A 15,442-nucleotide genomic window follows, 5' to 3' on the forward strand; every position below is an offset into this window, starting at 1 on the left:
AGCCTACAAGTCCACTCAGTCCTACTTCTTGTTCAGCCAATCGCTAAGAGAAACAAGTTTGTTTACATTTATGGGAGATAATGCTGCCCACTTCTTAATGACAATGTCACCTGAAAGTGAGAACAGGTGTTTGCATGGCACCGTTGTAGCCGGCGTCGCAAGATATTTACATGTCAGATGTGCTAAAGATTCATATAGCCAAAATAATATAAAGTGAGCACTGTACACTTGGTATTCTGTGTTGTAACTGAAATTGATATATTTGAAAATGTAGAATAACATCCAAAAATATTTAATAAATTTTAATTGCAATTCTACTGTTTAACAGTGCAATTAATCACAATTAATTTTTTTATCACAATTAATTTTTTTAGTTAATCACGTCAGTTAACTGCAAAAACTTGACAGCCCTAGAAAAATTATTTTATAGTAACATTTCTGTATCACTGTATAGCAAAGATGTGATGAGTATTTCATAGTTTTAAAACTTTCAATAGAAATTTGCACTATAAAAATATTAGTTTTACACAAGCTTTCAGATCAGTGTAAAACTACAATCTACTTTCTAACCAATGAATGCACTTGTGATAGTTGGGGGACTTCCCAAGATTTGCATATTTTGGGAGGTTTAATAATAAAGCAAATCCAAACAAGTGCAGTAGGTGAATTCATGTTCAAATCACATTCAGTTGGGTATTTGGCTCTCTATGAGCTGAGGGGTGAAAACATCCTCAAATCAAAACACAACGCACTTTTCTCTTTTTACCTGTTGTGCATAAAATGTTGCCACAGGCTTCATACCCATGCGATAGGCCTCCTCTGCTTTTTTTAAGCATTCTTGTTTCTTTTGCTGGTGAAGGAAAGCCTCTGCTCTAAAGTCATCATACCCAGGGTACTCAATGTCTTGGAACACCATCTCATTCAAAACATCTTCAGCCTCCTTGGATTTTTTTGCCTGCGACAGATAACATTTGCAATAAAGGCCTGGTCCAAATTTCATTGAAGTCCACTGCAAAGCTCCCATTGATCTCACTAGTGCAGTATCAACCTCTAAGTGAGATTACTTGTGTCTGAAACATGGGCTGTGTGATATTTATTCATTGTAGTATAGCAAATACAAACATAGCGCAGGAAAACAAGCTTGAGAGAAAATATTAACACATTACAAGTAAAACTAATGTTTTACTGACAGATATGTGACAAATGAAAATACCCCCCCATGTTTGTAGTCTCTGTTTGTCAGGCTAATGCGTATATACAGGAGTAAGTGTCCAATTTAATTTTTTATTACTAAGAAATTGTACAAGCACAAGTAAGCAAATTCAATAAAGGACAAATGCAAAGTACTCCATTTAGGAAGGAACAATAAGTTGCACACATACAAAATGGGAAATGACTGGGAGTACTGCAAAAAGGGATCTGGGGGTCATAGTGGACCACAAGCTAAATATGAGTCAACAGTGTAACACTGTTGCAAAAAAAGCGAACATCATTCTGGGATGTATTAGCAGGAGTGTTGTAAGCAAGACATGAGAAGTAATTCTTCTGCTCTACTCCGCTCTGATTAGGCCTCAACTGAAGTATTGTGTCCAGTTCTGGGCGCCACATTTCGGGAAGGATGTGGACAAATTGGAGAGAGTCCAGTGAACAGCAACAAAAATGATTAAAGGTCTAGAAAACATGACCTATGAGGAAGATTGAAACAAATTTGATTTGTTTAGTCTTGAAAAGAGAAGACATGATAACAGTTTTCAAGTATGTAAAAGGTTGTACAAGGAGGAAGAAAAATTGTTTTTCTTAACCTCTGAGGATAGGACAAGAAGCAATGGACTTAAACTGCAGCCAGGGAGGTTTAGGTTGGACATTAGGAAAAACTTCCAAACTGTCAGGGTGGTTAAGCACTGGAATAAATTGCCTAGGGAGGTTGTGGAATCTCCATCATTGGAGATTTTAAAGAGCAGGTTAGACAAACACATATCAGGGGACTGGACTAGATGACCTCTCAAGGTCCCTTCCAGTTCTATGATTCTATCTCTAAGAGGATGGTGGAGCTAATGATATCAGTTGAGGAAATAGCAGTCCCTGCTTTCAGTTAAACTGAAGGATGCTGCCTTGGTAATTCCAAAAAGGCCTTTTAAATATTTCACTGTAGCTCTTTAAAATAAATACCCCTTGGGAAGGGGGAGGAGGGCGGCTGATCAAGTGCAAACTTTCCAATTCTGGATTTTTCTGATTGTTTGGAACGTTCTAAGCACACTTTTCCCTGCCCAATCTCAGTATTCACTCCATGAAGGAAGGGAGTGTGCATATGTGACTGAGAAAATTAGGCAAAACACCAAAACCGCTAAACTTCAGAAGAATAGAGCTTTATGGTTCAAGCTTGTTAGATAGTAAAGACAGGTCAGTACTGCCCTTCTAAAAATCTCAGTAGAACTGAGTGTTCTTTACTCAGTGCTTCACATTCTAGGAAGAAGATAATGTCAAAAATATCCACATTCACTGTGACAAAAATACAAACCACAAATGTTGCAGCAAAATGTGTACTATAACACTGATGACAGGACTTCAGTATATATATATATATATATTTGTAATTATGAAGAAAATTGTCTTGTACCTTTTTCTCTCGGTTCTTTATAGCACTACAGGAAGGGAGAGTGTCACTTTGCTGAGCAATCTCTTGAGCTACAACCGTTTTTACAGGGTCTGCCTCCAGGACACAGTTCAGAAATTGCTCGGTCTGTTCTAAGGAGTAGCTGTAGAGAGTCAATAAAATATCAGTAACTTTGCATATATATTGTCCCAATGCATATTAACAGCAGCTGCATTTGTTAAAATATATACAGTAGACCTTCATACAGCTACGGGAGTAAATGCTATCATAACAGTACTGGAGTTGTCACTTTTCTACTCACTAGTTCAGCAAAGTTCCTTGTAATACATCACCAGACTCAGATATTCATTGAATTGCATACTTGCCTTGGTGCTAACAGATGTACCAAGTGCTGTTTGACAGCCAGTAATTAAAAGGGACAGACACTGCTAAGATTTGTAGAATCAAAACAGAACTTTATTATTTCTGTTTTCAAAGGTCATGGTATTCTTTGTGTGCATTTTAAACAGAAGTAAGTGCTCATTAAGAAAAAAGAAATCATAGACAATAGTCCAGCACTCACAACCTACACTACAACAACAATCATGTGCGTCAGTGTGGCTGAGAAAATAACTGTGAGAAGAAAACAGATTTCATTTTCAAGCTTCTTGAAATTTATAACCAATAGTAAGAAAAGTGACTTTAAAAAATCATGAAGAATATATTGACATTGTACCTTTGAACATTAAGGAAACCATGTAATACTTAGTCTTATTTTCAATCAGCCTTTGCTGTATAGATTTATGGAAGAAATTGATCCTGGTCTTACTATCACAACTTTGGTAGTCCTCTATTTCTCATATTGTTCAATAGACTGATAAGGGGGAGACTATTTTAAATCAATAAGGTGTTGTGAAGAAGCCACAAAGGCAAGGATACCGAGGAAGGAGTTAGGAGGGAAACTTGTGAGGAAAGAAAGAAATGAAAACAAAGATGCTACAAAAGTGGAATTGTGTGGGCTTGAAAGGGAGGACAGGCTCCTTAAACTTAATGTAAAAGGTTAAGGGAAACCGGTGAATGGATTCAGGGAGGCCTATGAAATGGCCTGAGCAGTGGATGAAAATGACTATTTTAGCAGCAGCACTTTAGATGAACTAAAGAAAGTTACAGAGAGGTGAGAGAGGAGGTGGCTGCAGCAGTAAAAGTGAATGATGACCAAGGTATGGACAAGTGCTTGAGCTGCTGAGATGGAGAAAAGGACAAATTTTAGAGATGCTATAGAGAAATAACCTACAAGATCTGATGACAGCCTAGATGTGTAGGGAGAACATGCAGGAAGCAAGAAACTCTGTGTGAAGAGGAAGACAGTTGGAATGGTCAAGGGTGATAGCAAGAGAAGGAGAAGGGAAGTTTTAGGAAGAATGATGGACCTCAGGTTTTCACAATCTTGAGTTTCAAATCGTAGCTGGACATCAAGGATAAGAAGCTGAAAAGAATCAGATGCAAGAATGGATGGAAGGAGAGATGACAGTGCCACGGCCTGCTTCATAGCTGCTGTGGTGAGGAGTAGAGAATTAGCAGCAGATGTTCGGCCACGGTAGATTTTCCCTCTGGCTGAGTGCCATTCTCACTGACCATACTGTTCCCATTACTTGCCAATCTCTCCAAGTCAATTCTTAGGATGGCTGCTCCTTGAGTTAGCAGAACCATCGATAGAAAGTGGCTCCAGTTAGTCAACATCATCCAAGGAATATAGTAGAGGGAAAGTGAGGGAATGAGAGAAGAGTCTTCTCAAAGTAGTAAGACAAGACTAAAACAAGTGAAAACGTATAAATTTGAAGAAAAAAAAAAATCTTTGCTGTTAAGGACCACGAAGTTTGGCCTTTAATTAAAGCTAAACTTATTTTTGTTATATTGGCTAGAACAGGGGTTCTCAAACTGGGGCTTGGGACCCCTCAGGGAGTCGCGAGGTTATTACATGGGGGGGTCGCGAGCTGTCAGCCTCCACCCTAAACCCCGCTTTGCCTCCAGCATTTATAATGGTGTTAAATATATAAAAAAGTGTTTTTAATTTATAAGGGGGGGCTCGCACTCAAGAGGCTTGCTATATGAAAGGGGTCAACAGTACAAAAGTTTGAGAACCACTGGGATAGAACCATTCTTTAACAAAGTATTAATTTTTTGGGCACTTAATTGTGACAGAATAACCATCCACTGTATGTTATTACTATGCAGCATTTTACAAAGGAAACATTTAAAGATCTCTCACTTGTTGTCCATGAAGATGTCCATTAAGAAGTTTTGGTTTATGGTTGGGAACATCTCAAAGAGTTGCTTCTCCTTCAACCTGGCAGCACAGTCTTTTCTAGCCATGGAAGGAACACGTTTCTAATCCAGAAAGTAAAGTAAGTGAAACGGTAAAATCATCATTAGAGGAATCTACATTAATAAAACTGATCCAATAACGTAACTAATTTGTTATTACCAAAAAAATGTATTCACTACCTAGGCACCTATCATGCTAAAGATTTTAATTACATATAAGCATCAGCCACACACACTCATCTGGTGCACAGAAAGCTGGGATGGGCATATCATGCTGTGTGATACTGTACTGCCAGAGTCTGCAATCATTGGAAGTGACTAAGCTAGCGTTCTCTCAATTTAAACTGAGAGAAGGCAGATGGCAAGGTATTTTTCGAGGGGGCCTTAAATTTTGGAATTTGCTACCCTGCTGGTCTATAAATGTCCAGATTCCTGAACATTCCAGGCATGCTGCAAAGCCCATCTTTTTTCCCCTCAGGCAACTGGGCCAGGAGCATACTGAGTGTTTGGGGTTGAGCTCTGGTTGTTTTATTGATGATGGGAAATATTGGTTTTGTTTTGAGGCAGGTATGGGTTGTTTCAATGTATTGTGCATTCAAATTTCAGAAGTCACCTAAAGCAGTGTTTCTCAATGTTTGGTCCATGGACCAGCACCAGTCCCTTAGATCTCCCTGACATAGTTTGGGAAGGCAGCAACCCGGTCCCTGGTATCAAAAAGGTTGAGAAACACTGACCTAGAGGACATGACATGACAGGTCCTTAATTATAAAACTGAAATAAATAAAGCTGACAATTCCAGTGCTCATATAAAAAAAGTGATCAAAACAAAACTGAGCCAGATTACACCAAGCTTAAATCAATCTGTGGACACCATCGTTATCAGTAAGCCACATATAAGCATAAGGAAAAGAACCCACAACACTCTGCTTCAGAAATACAGGCTTATACTATTTGAACTTCAATGTCAACAGAAATAGGAACATTCTATTTTTAGGACAACTACTTACAGGGCAACAGAATAACAAAGAAAGACATAACTGCACTAGTCTGTCATTGCTTCCATTAAAGGAGAGTAGCGCAGTTAGCTAGATCATTACAAGCTTCAAATTGAAAACAGGGGAAAACTAAATGGAAACTAAGAAAATGGAAAAGAAAAAAAAACTTTAGGGAATAATAAGTGTGTGCCAAATTGAGAGAGAATTACATCTTAAATACCCTTTAAATGTGTCAGCTGTCTGGAATGTTGTGGGTTTTTTAAAAAAGTATCACAAGCAATTAAGTATCTTTTTGAACAAGCATGGCATGGTGCTAATTACAAATTTTTGCATGGTGTCTCACAAAGAATGCATGAAGCCAATTTGATAAATAAATTTTTAAAAGTAAACAACCAAAAATACAGCTCAACCAAATGCAAATGCTAACCTGTACACCAAGATATAGCATGATCTGTTTGTGAAACAATTAAGATATTAAACTTTCAAATGACAGATTTATTTTAAACAGAAACATCAACTGGTTTTTATCTAGCACCTTAAGTAAACTCTAGCTATCAAAAAACAATTAATAAAATTAGTTAACATCTATCTCAGAAACTCAGCACTAGTCATCCTGCACAAAGACAGGCAGCTGTAGAAGCAAAATATGGCTTCTAACCATACCAAACTGTGCAGGGGGGAAAAATCAGTGTGATACAACTTAGACATCATAAAAAGTGGCAATATTCATACCAGGTCCTGTTTCTCCTGTAAGGCTATTTCTTCAGACATTATTTCTCTGAGTGATACTCTTTGAGTCTGTGCATTCCAGTGATCCATAAAAGGGAAAATTTCTGATGTTGCTAGATTTTCACTGTGTGGCTCTGTTGATGACTGAGAGGGACAGGCCATTTTTTTTCTCTGCAGTTTACTGTCTGTGCTCTGAGATAAGATTGTATTGGAGTCATCCAGATCTAATTGGTCAAACAGTACAAAAGCAACAAAAATCTCAAGGTGACAAAATGAAAAAGTCAATGTATTTAATTAAAGCAAAGCCCGAAGTAATTAAAATACATTTCACCTTACTCCATTTTCATTAATTTATTTATTAATAATCTAATTTTATTTAAGCAACTTATATTTTTAGCAAAAATAACATTACATTGCCTACATTTTCCTCCTCACCCTCTCCCTACCAAAGTCCATCAAGCTTCATTTTTCTTCTAACTAGTAAAAAAGCAACAATCCAGATGGAATTTTTAAATGCTGGATCCTAACTTACACCTGCAAATAGATAACTGCATGTGACCATGTGTGGGATTTTTTATACTCACGGTTACCTTTTTGTGTGTATATATATTTTTCATCCACAACTTATGAACAGATATTTAACTATTTGGTCACGTGTTTCTCTTGCGATGTTAATGGCACAGTTTAGCTATTAGGCAAAACCTTTTTTAAGTCTAAGGACCAGATTGTGGCTTGAAGTCACAGCCCAGGTCGTAGGGGAGTGGAGTGGGTGTTTGCTGCAGAAGAAGGATTCCTCATGGGGAGCTGAGGGACTGAATGCTTGATTAGCAGATCCATCACCATCTGAAAGAGGGTCACATGCATTACTCCCATGCTGGGCCAGTTCTGGTGACCAAGGTGAAAGGATGGGATGCTCACTAAGGCCATGGCCCCTCCCACTTTCTTCTTGCAGAAAGGTAGCCCCACTTGTAGCACTAGCCTGGATCAGTGTCTCTTTTACCCATGGAGATTGTATCAGGCCTTTGAACATCCATACAGACTCAGTCACAATCTCACCCTATGCATTTTGATCCCAAGTAGACATGAGAAAAGCCAATCCTTATAGAGTGCTTTAATGCTATTGTTAAAGTCAGTGGCTTGTTTATTTTTACTACTACTGCTACAGTTGTAAGATAATGGTGAGTACCATATCGTCCACTAAATGCAAGCTGAGCTTAACAAACGAAGCAGTCTATTTTCAACAATTTGCAATTTTTTAACCTTACTAGTTTTAGTTTTCGAGAACTGAGCATTATTACAGTAATTTAAGGGAACAGTATACTGTACCTTGCATAAGCAGCTTATAATATTCATCTTCCTTCCTTTGTCTCTTCTAAATACGAATATTAAAAACAAAATCACATTAGTGAACCATAGATATAGGTTTCCCACTAATATTAACTCAACAAATGTTACTTTTCAGGTAAACAGGTTTCAAATTAAGGTAAAATTTTTAAACTTTTTATCTGAAAAAAATGTGTATATATCTAAGATAAGAAATACATTAAGAGGTAAAATTTTGAAAATAATACTATTTTTCAAATGACAGATCAAAGTAGTGCTAAGATATCAAATCAGATCTCATAATTAAATTAAAGATTAGACAAACCAAGAGAAGATTGTACCAAAAAATAAGATGCAGTTTGAAGCAGTTTTTCTTCTTACTCTGGCTGAATTTATGATGACATGAGACTCTAAGAGAACCTTTCTCAATTAGTTAATATAAATATATTTGTTTTCCATACATAATAGGTAATGTGCACTGAAACTTCCTCTTAAAGAATAAAATCAAGGCTTTTCAAGGTCAAATGTCATTGTTGGTGGATAGTTTTAAAATTCATGTTTAAACAATGGGCAATACCTAATAACAGATTGGACATTAACTGATTTTTTTGTGAAAATTTGTATGTTATGATCTTTTTCCCCCCATAATAAATCTAATTTTTGCTATGGTATGTCTTACGGTGTGAAATTTATTCTTCCCTGAAATCCTTCTCATCTTATCCCTCCCAAAATCTGAAAAATGTCAATGATTTCCTCTTCCTCCCCTTCCCTCCAAAAATGTATTTTAGAAGCATGAGAGTGGGGCACTGATGCCCATTTTGAAATTATACTCCATAGTTTGTTTTTACGTTTGTATTTTAAGAGATGGTATTATATTGCCTTTGGGTTTTATTTGTTGCAGGGGCAGGCGACACTATCTAACTAAAATAATGATTTCCTCTATGCTACATGTCCACTTACCCTATGTATTTTACACTGTATAGCTAATATTCTCACTGTTATAGTAAATATAAAAAATACCTTATATAAATATTTAGACAAATGCAGAAAGAGAAACAAATAGATTGACAAAGCCCAAGTGTAACTTCTTATAAGAAAGAAGCCTACCAACCATAATAGATTCTTTCCATTTCTCATGAATCACTTTGGCCAGATTCAGATCTATATGAACCACATAATCCTCAACAGTTAGTGATCCTTATGGAAGAAAGAAAATATACTCATTAAAGCACTGTACAAAAATTAGTCCTATCAAGTATAGCACTGTGGCTTACCACTAATTAATTTGCATTTAGGAATTTTACATAAAAATGTCATGCCTGAAAACTGCAGTGACTTCCAAGTTAAATAAAGACACTGAGTTCTGAGCCCTCACCCAACAGGATTCATAAACCAACACAATATGGAAGGGGCAGGAGAGGGCAAGTTAATCTTAATTGCATCTTGTTTAAACCTAACTATTGGAATGACTGGCTTTTTTATACACTTATAATTTTTAATGCATATTCTTCTTTTATATGTCCATCCTTGCATTTAACGTCTTTGCAGTTAACTCTGAACCTTCTGACCAATTGTGATGCTGCTTTTTTCCCTAATTTAATCTCTCTCCATGGATAATCATCCCTGAAGAATACATCAGGCATTAGTGTCCTCATTGTTCCCTGCATCATACCCAATTTAGAGAAGCATCCTCCCTAGGAAGCATAAAAGCCAAGAATCCTTTTCTACACTAGTCAGAGAGCAAGAGTGACCATGGTAGCAGTATAATGTAATCTTTCCCCGGCACACCTACCTGATACTATTACACCTGTCAGTTTCTCAAAAAGAAAAGGAGAGTGATTTAGAGCATGCAAAGAAAGGGGGACAGGTCTGAGAAATAGTAACACCCCGCTCCCCCTTTTTACCCCAACCCAAGAAAATGTCTTTTTTTTTTGCTCACAGCCAAACCCATCAATAAATTATAGATTCAAAATGTTATATCAAGTAAACATTATGAAAAATAATTTCAAAGATTACTAAACCTCCTTTTGTTTTTTCAAACAAAGTTCAAGATCAATCAAACCTGTGTACTACCTGTATTACTACATGGGTCAGAAACCTGGACCCTCTTACAGGCAGACTTGGAGTGGCTAGAGGCATTCCATATGCACTGTCAGCATCAAATCCTGAGCATAAAAAATGGTTTGATATTGTGCCAGATGTCACAATCTCAAAGATCTGGCCTTTCTTCAATCCCTCATTACATTCAAAAGTGGTGCTGCATGCTCTTCAGCCATGTTGCCAGGATGGATACATGTTCTCAAACTCTCCATCATCCCATGAAGGGATGAAGGCCCTGACCCCACCTGGAACTGCCTGCGGGGCCACCCTACAGATTTGTGATTTGCAGGACTGAGCCAGATCTGGGAACTTCACTAAACAATGCCTGGCTGGCACAACAGTCCCCAGTGGACTTTGTGTGTTTGATGATTATTTTGTTTTTTCTTTCCATTTTCTCTTGATCGCGCTCTCCTTTTAATTCTATATCTTGATGCGTCTTCAGGTGGTTTTCAATGAGTTTTCTCTCAGACTAATTTTTCATTTTAAAAAATGTTTCATATTATTCTCTCTCTCTCTCAAACTTTCTTTCATTTCTGATTTGGCATCTCCCTTCCCCATTGATTTGTCCCATCAAAGGTTCTCTCTCTCTCTTCCTTCTCCCAACCAATCAAAAATTTTCCTCATCATTATCTACCTCTCCACCCTTGGGAGACGGAAAGTAGGTTCTGCTCCAAGCCAGACAAGTGGAAATATTTTCTTGCAATACTCTTCAAATGTATATGTGGGCAGAGACAAAAAATTGAAAAGAAAAGATAGCTATCTTTGCTGCTATATTTTATGTAACATTCTGGTTCAGTTCAGTTTTTAAATTAACAAGAACCTTTGAATAGCACCACAATATCATGAGGAATTCAAAGTAAGCATAATAAATAAAATAAAATGGCTTTAAAAAAAAAACTACATTACATATATATTTGTATTAATTATTTTTCATGTCCTTACCTGAGTCAATGCCAACTGGCCCAAATATTTCTTTCAGTTGAAGGGCTAGTTCAGGAGGTAATGCCAATTCTAGGCAATTTATATTCATGGATCCCGAGGATAATGAAGTAGGGTTCAATATCTTGGTTCTATCTTCATCCATATTAGAAGGTTTGCTTTCTTCCTTATCACCTCCAATTGATATCATATCATTCCCATGAGTTTCTTTATAGGTTTCCAGTTCTTCTTCATCACTTGCACAGTTCTTCAAAGGTGCTTGATCCATTTGCAGTAACGGAAGAATCATATTATTTACTTTGGAACTCTCTAGATATGTTTCTGAAAGTTTATTGTCTACCTCCTTATTTAATTTGGGTTTCAAAATGGTTGGAGCAGTGTTAAGCACCTTAGGTAAAGTCACAGGTAGACATAAGCCCACATCAAGCTGTGACACCACTGGTTTTTCTTCTGTTTCATTAACAAGGCTCATCACCTTTAAGTTTATTTTCTGTGTATCTGAAACAGACTGCTCGATATCTGTTCCTGAATCTTCTGCCTGAGTTCTGGGAGCAATGTCCTTGGTATTTTTGAGTTTTACTGAAGCACTCAGTGGAAGTTTTGTTAGTGAGTCAGATATTTTAGCATCTGTCTCAAGTATGTCTGCAGTTTCACTCTCTGCATAACACACTGATAAATTGTTTTCTGAAAGTTGAGTGATACCATCAGTCCCAATTATTTGGCTGGTTTGTTTAGAATTTTTAAGATTCTCTCCATAGTTTGTATTTTCCTTGAATTCAAGGTCTGTGGTAGCTGGCTCAGTTCCTGCCTCCTGCAAGCATTCAATGTCTTCGCCTTTACACAACTTTTCATCAGAATCCAATAGCAGGCTTGTGGCCCAGACAATGTCCTTGTTACATCTTTCATATAAGTCTTTCAATGCATCAAATGAAAAGGACCCAAACAGTTTACAAAGAACATTCAGATTTTCAGATTCATCAATACTGATAAGTTCACTTTCTTCCACATATGTGCTTTTATCATACATAACTCTATAGGGTATTTTTTCTTGAGAACTTGAAGCAGCATCCATGTCTTTTGGTCTGAATGCTTCTAATCTGCCATGTAATACTTTGGTATTCTCGGAAATAATATTCTCCGAAATAATAATTTTCTTTTCTAATCTCCATAAGAGCGCGAAATCCTGTGGCTCAGTCTGTGAATACCTGCTTAGTTGTTTACAGATGTGTTTTTCAGGTTTCTCTTCCAGCAAATTAAGCGTTGACAACTGTTCTGGTTTGGAGAGGGCCACACTGCTGTTGGTAAACGTGAGGGCTAATTTATGATGCTTCCGTGTTCTTTTATTTTGTTGGGGCTTTTTCTCACTGATGTTTTCACTAGCTATTCTTTCAGGTTCTTGAAAATTTGATGTCTCTGTGTCCTGTAGCTCTTCAGTGCTCACAGATGTTCCATGAAGCACATCCACTGTGTCAAGAATATTTTTGTGTATATCACATTTATTATTTCCAGCTTCATCAGATTCACTTAGACTTCTCTTTGATATTCTCCTTGATCTATGTTGCCTCTGCTGCAAAGAGCTCATAGCAGGCCAGTCTCCCATCATTTGCAATTCTGGGGTAATTTTATCTGCACCAAGAACACAGAAAGAGTCAGAGACTAAATTTTCCTCTCTCTGTCTTTTTTCACCATGTAGTACTTCCTGCTGAATATCTGCCAGGTCCACTTGTGCCTTGTGTGAATCAAGAAGATGCTGGCTGGTTGCTTTATCCTCTTTATCAGTCTTCATAGAAAATTTTTCTATTCTTCTAGTCCTTTTGGTTCTCTGCCCGATTGATTGTTCTACAGGCCAGTCACCCAGAAAGTTTAATAATTCTGGCCTCACTGATACATCCAAAGATGAACCATTTTGTTTCATAATTTTCCTTTCATGTGTTACTACTGGTTCTACTGCAATTTCATTGTACTGATCCTTTTCAGTTTGAACTTCCAGAATTTTGTCACTATGTTCTTGAATATGTTCACAAGAACAGATATGCAAGTGTGTGGTTTCTTCAGATTTCACCTCATTAGTTTTACTAGTTTCTGTTTCAGTAATTCTATGTATTTCTTCTCTCTTTACAGCTTTTTTCCCCAAAGGCACTTCTTTTTCTTCATAATCTGATAAACTGATATCCACACTACCTTGAATAATGCTATTCTCAGAAACATGTTCTCTTAAATTATTTTCAATTTCCTCCTCTTCTTTTCGAAAATATTTATCTGCTAAGTTATTTTCTACTGCTGAAGATGTAGAAGATGCATGTTTCTCCTCTTCAGCTAATTCAGGAGGCTTTGAAGCTGAAGGAAAAAGGGTCTCTTCTTTCACATATGCATGTACCTCTTTTTGCCTGTAAGACAAACAATTAAACAGAAGACGTTTAAAGAAAACTTAAAAGAAAAAAAACCTAACAACCCAACCCCACTTTCCCACAAACTTCTATTCTGGCTTGGCTACTAAATAAATTTAAATTAAAGCTCCTAAGCTCTTTAAACCAGGGTCCCATATTTTAGTTTAGAATACTATACAATCATTGAACTGAGACATACATAAAATGTTCACACACTCCCAATCCATGAAATCTAGGGAGAGGAAAACAGTTTAAAAAAGAACACTCCCCACTAACAAAACAAAACAGCACAGATATTTACTTGATAAGGGCCCCTCCTTGATTCCAAATAGGGATTACATTTTTCTCTTTACATTAGTCTATCTCCCTCTACCCCAACCTGCAATTTCCAACAGGAGGACAGCGGCAGGCAGCTGGGACCCCCACCAGTGCTGGGGAGGGGTGGCTGGGTGGAGGCACGCGGCCCGGGACCCCCGCCGGTGCTGTGGGGCCCGGGACCCCCACTGCTGCTTCTGCAGGGCAGGTGGAGTGCAGTGGCCTGAGACTGTCCCAGCAGTGGCTGGTGCGGCTGGCCCAGGCAGCCCTGGAGCCAGCCGCATTGGCTGCTGCAGAAGTCATGGAGGTCCCAGAAACTCACGGAATCCATGATTTCCGTGACAGACTCGCAGCCTTAATTGTAGACCAGTCAGTCTAACTTCAACACCTGGAAAGATACTGAAGCAAATTATTCAACAATCAATTTGGTAAGCACCCAGAGGATAATAGGGTTATAAGAAATAGCCAGCATGGATTTGTCAAAAACAAATCATGCCAAACGCTACCTAATTTCCTTCTTTGACAGGGTTATTGGCCTAGTGAATAGGAGGAAGCAGTAGACATGATGTATCTTATTTTAGTAAGGCTTTTGACACAGTCCCTCATGACATTCTCATAAGCAGGGATCTGTTTTCTGTGATGAATACAACAAAATTCTCTGATAAAAGAAAACATAAAAATCCAAGCTTTTCTGTGATTAAAATGAAATGCTGAACGTTAGTGTCCCTAGCCACAATATACTGTATATAGGTATCAGTTGAACACAATGTTTTATTAATATACAGTGGAACCCCATTTATCCATTCAAATTGGGACTGTGGCTAGATTGGATAATCAAAAATTCAGATAATCCGGAGAGCGGCAGGGCTGACAGACAGGGCTCTCGCAGCCGGGGCTCGGGCTGTCAATCCTGGTATGGTTAATACGGAGAGACAGATAATGGAGGCTCGGATAAACAGAGTTCTATAGTATATGTTTTTAGTTTTTACATTTTATGAAAAAATAAAGATTCTGTATAAAAATGCAAATTCTGCATTTTCCCATGGCAAACGGATTTCTAGGATCCCTTCTCATAAGCAAACTAGAGAAATGCAGACTAGATGGAATTACTATAAGGTGTGTGCATAATTGGGTGAAAACCTGTACTCAGAGAGTAGATACCAAAGGTTCGTTGTTAAAATGGGAGGACGTACGTAGTGGGATCCTGCAGAGGTCAGTCCTGGGTGCAGTACTATTCCACATTTTCATTAATGATTTGGATGACAGAGTGGAGAATATGCTTATAAAATTAGCTGATGATACCAAGCTGGGAGGGGATGCAAGTACTTTGGAGGACAGAACTACGATTCAAATTAAGAATTGTTCTGAATTCAACACGACGAAATTCAATAAAGATAAGTATGAAGTAGTACACTTAAGGAGGAAAAATCAAATACAAAACTATAAATTGGGGAATAACTGCCTAGATAGTAGTACTGCTGAAAAGGATCTGGGGGTTATAGAGGATCATAAACTGAATACGAGTCAATGATGTAATGCAGTTTCAAAAAAGGCTAATATCATTTTGGGGTGTATTAACAGGAGTGTCGTATGTAAGACACAGGAGGTAACTGTCCTGTTCTATTCAGCACTCAGGAGGCCTCAGCTGAATACTATGTCCAGTTCTGGGCACCATACTTTAAGGAAAGATGTGGACAAATTAGAGAGAGTCTAGAAGACAACAACAAAAACGATAA

The 15,442-nt window shown here is 37.7% G+C and overlaps 1 protein-coding gene across 1 annotated transcript in view; it reads right to left on the reverse strand.

Moving 5' to 3' along the window:
* Nucleotides 1-15,442, reverse strand: part of N4BP2 (NEDD4 binding protein 2) — an 85,039-nt gene that overhangs the window by 12,726 nt on the left and 56,871 nt on the right. The window contains exons 9-15 of the mRNA XM_024211658.2: nucleotides 11,008-13,391; nucleotides 9,077-9,162; nucleotides 7,969-8,014; nucleotides 6,646-6,866; nucleotides 4,863-4,981; nucleotides 2,618-2,756; nucleotides 767-955 (exon numbers count right to left, since the gene is read on the reverse strand). Coding sequence (XP_024067426.1) covers nucleotides 767-955; nucleotides 2,618-2,756; nucleotides 4,863-4,981; nucleotides 6,646-6,866; nucleotides 7,969-8,014; nucleotides 9,077-9,162; nucleotides 11,008-13,391 — 3,184 coding nt within the window. The remainder of the gene's footprint in view (nucleotides 1-766; nucleotides 956-2,617; nucleotides 2,757-4,862; nucleotides 4,982-6,645; nucleotides 6,867-7,968; nucleotides 8,015-9,076; nucleotides 9,163-11,007; nucleotides 13,392-15,442) is intronic.

The sequence above is a fragment of the Terrapene carolina genome, unplaced genomic scaffold (genome assembly GCF_002925995.2).
Source record: "Terrapene carolina triunguis isolate 2854851 unplaced genomic scaffold, T_m_triunguis-2.0 Scaffold66, whole genome shotgun sequence".
NCBI lineage: Eukaryota > Metazoa > Chordata > Testudines > Emydidae > Terrapene > Terrapene triunguis.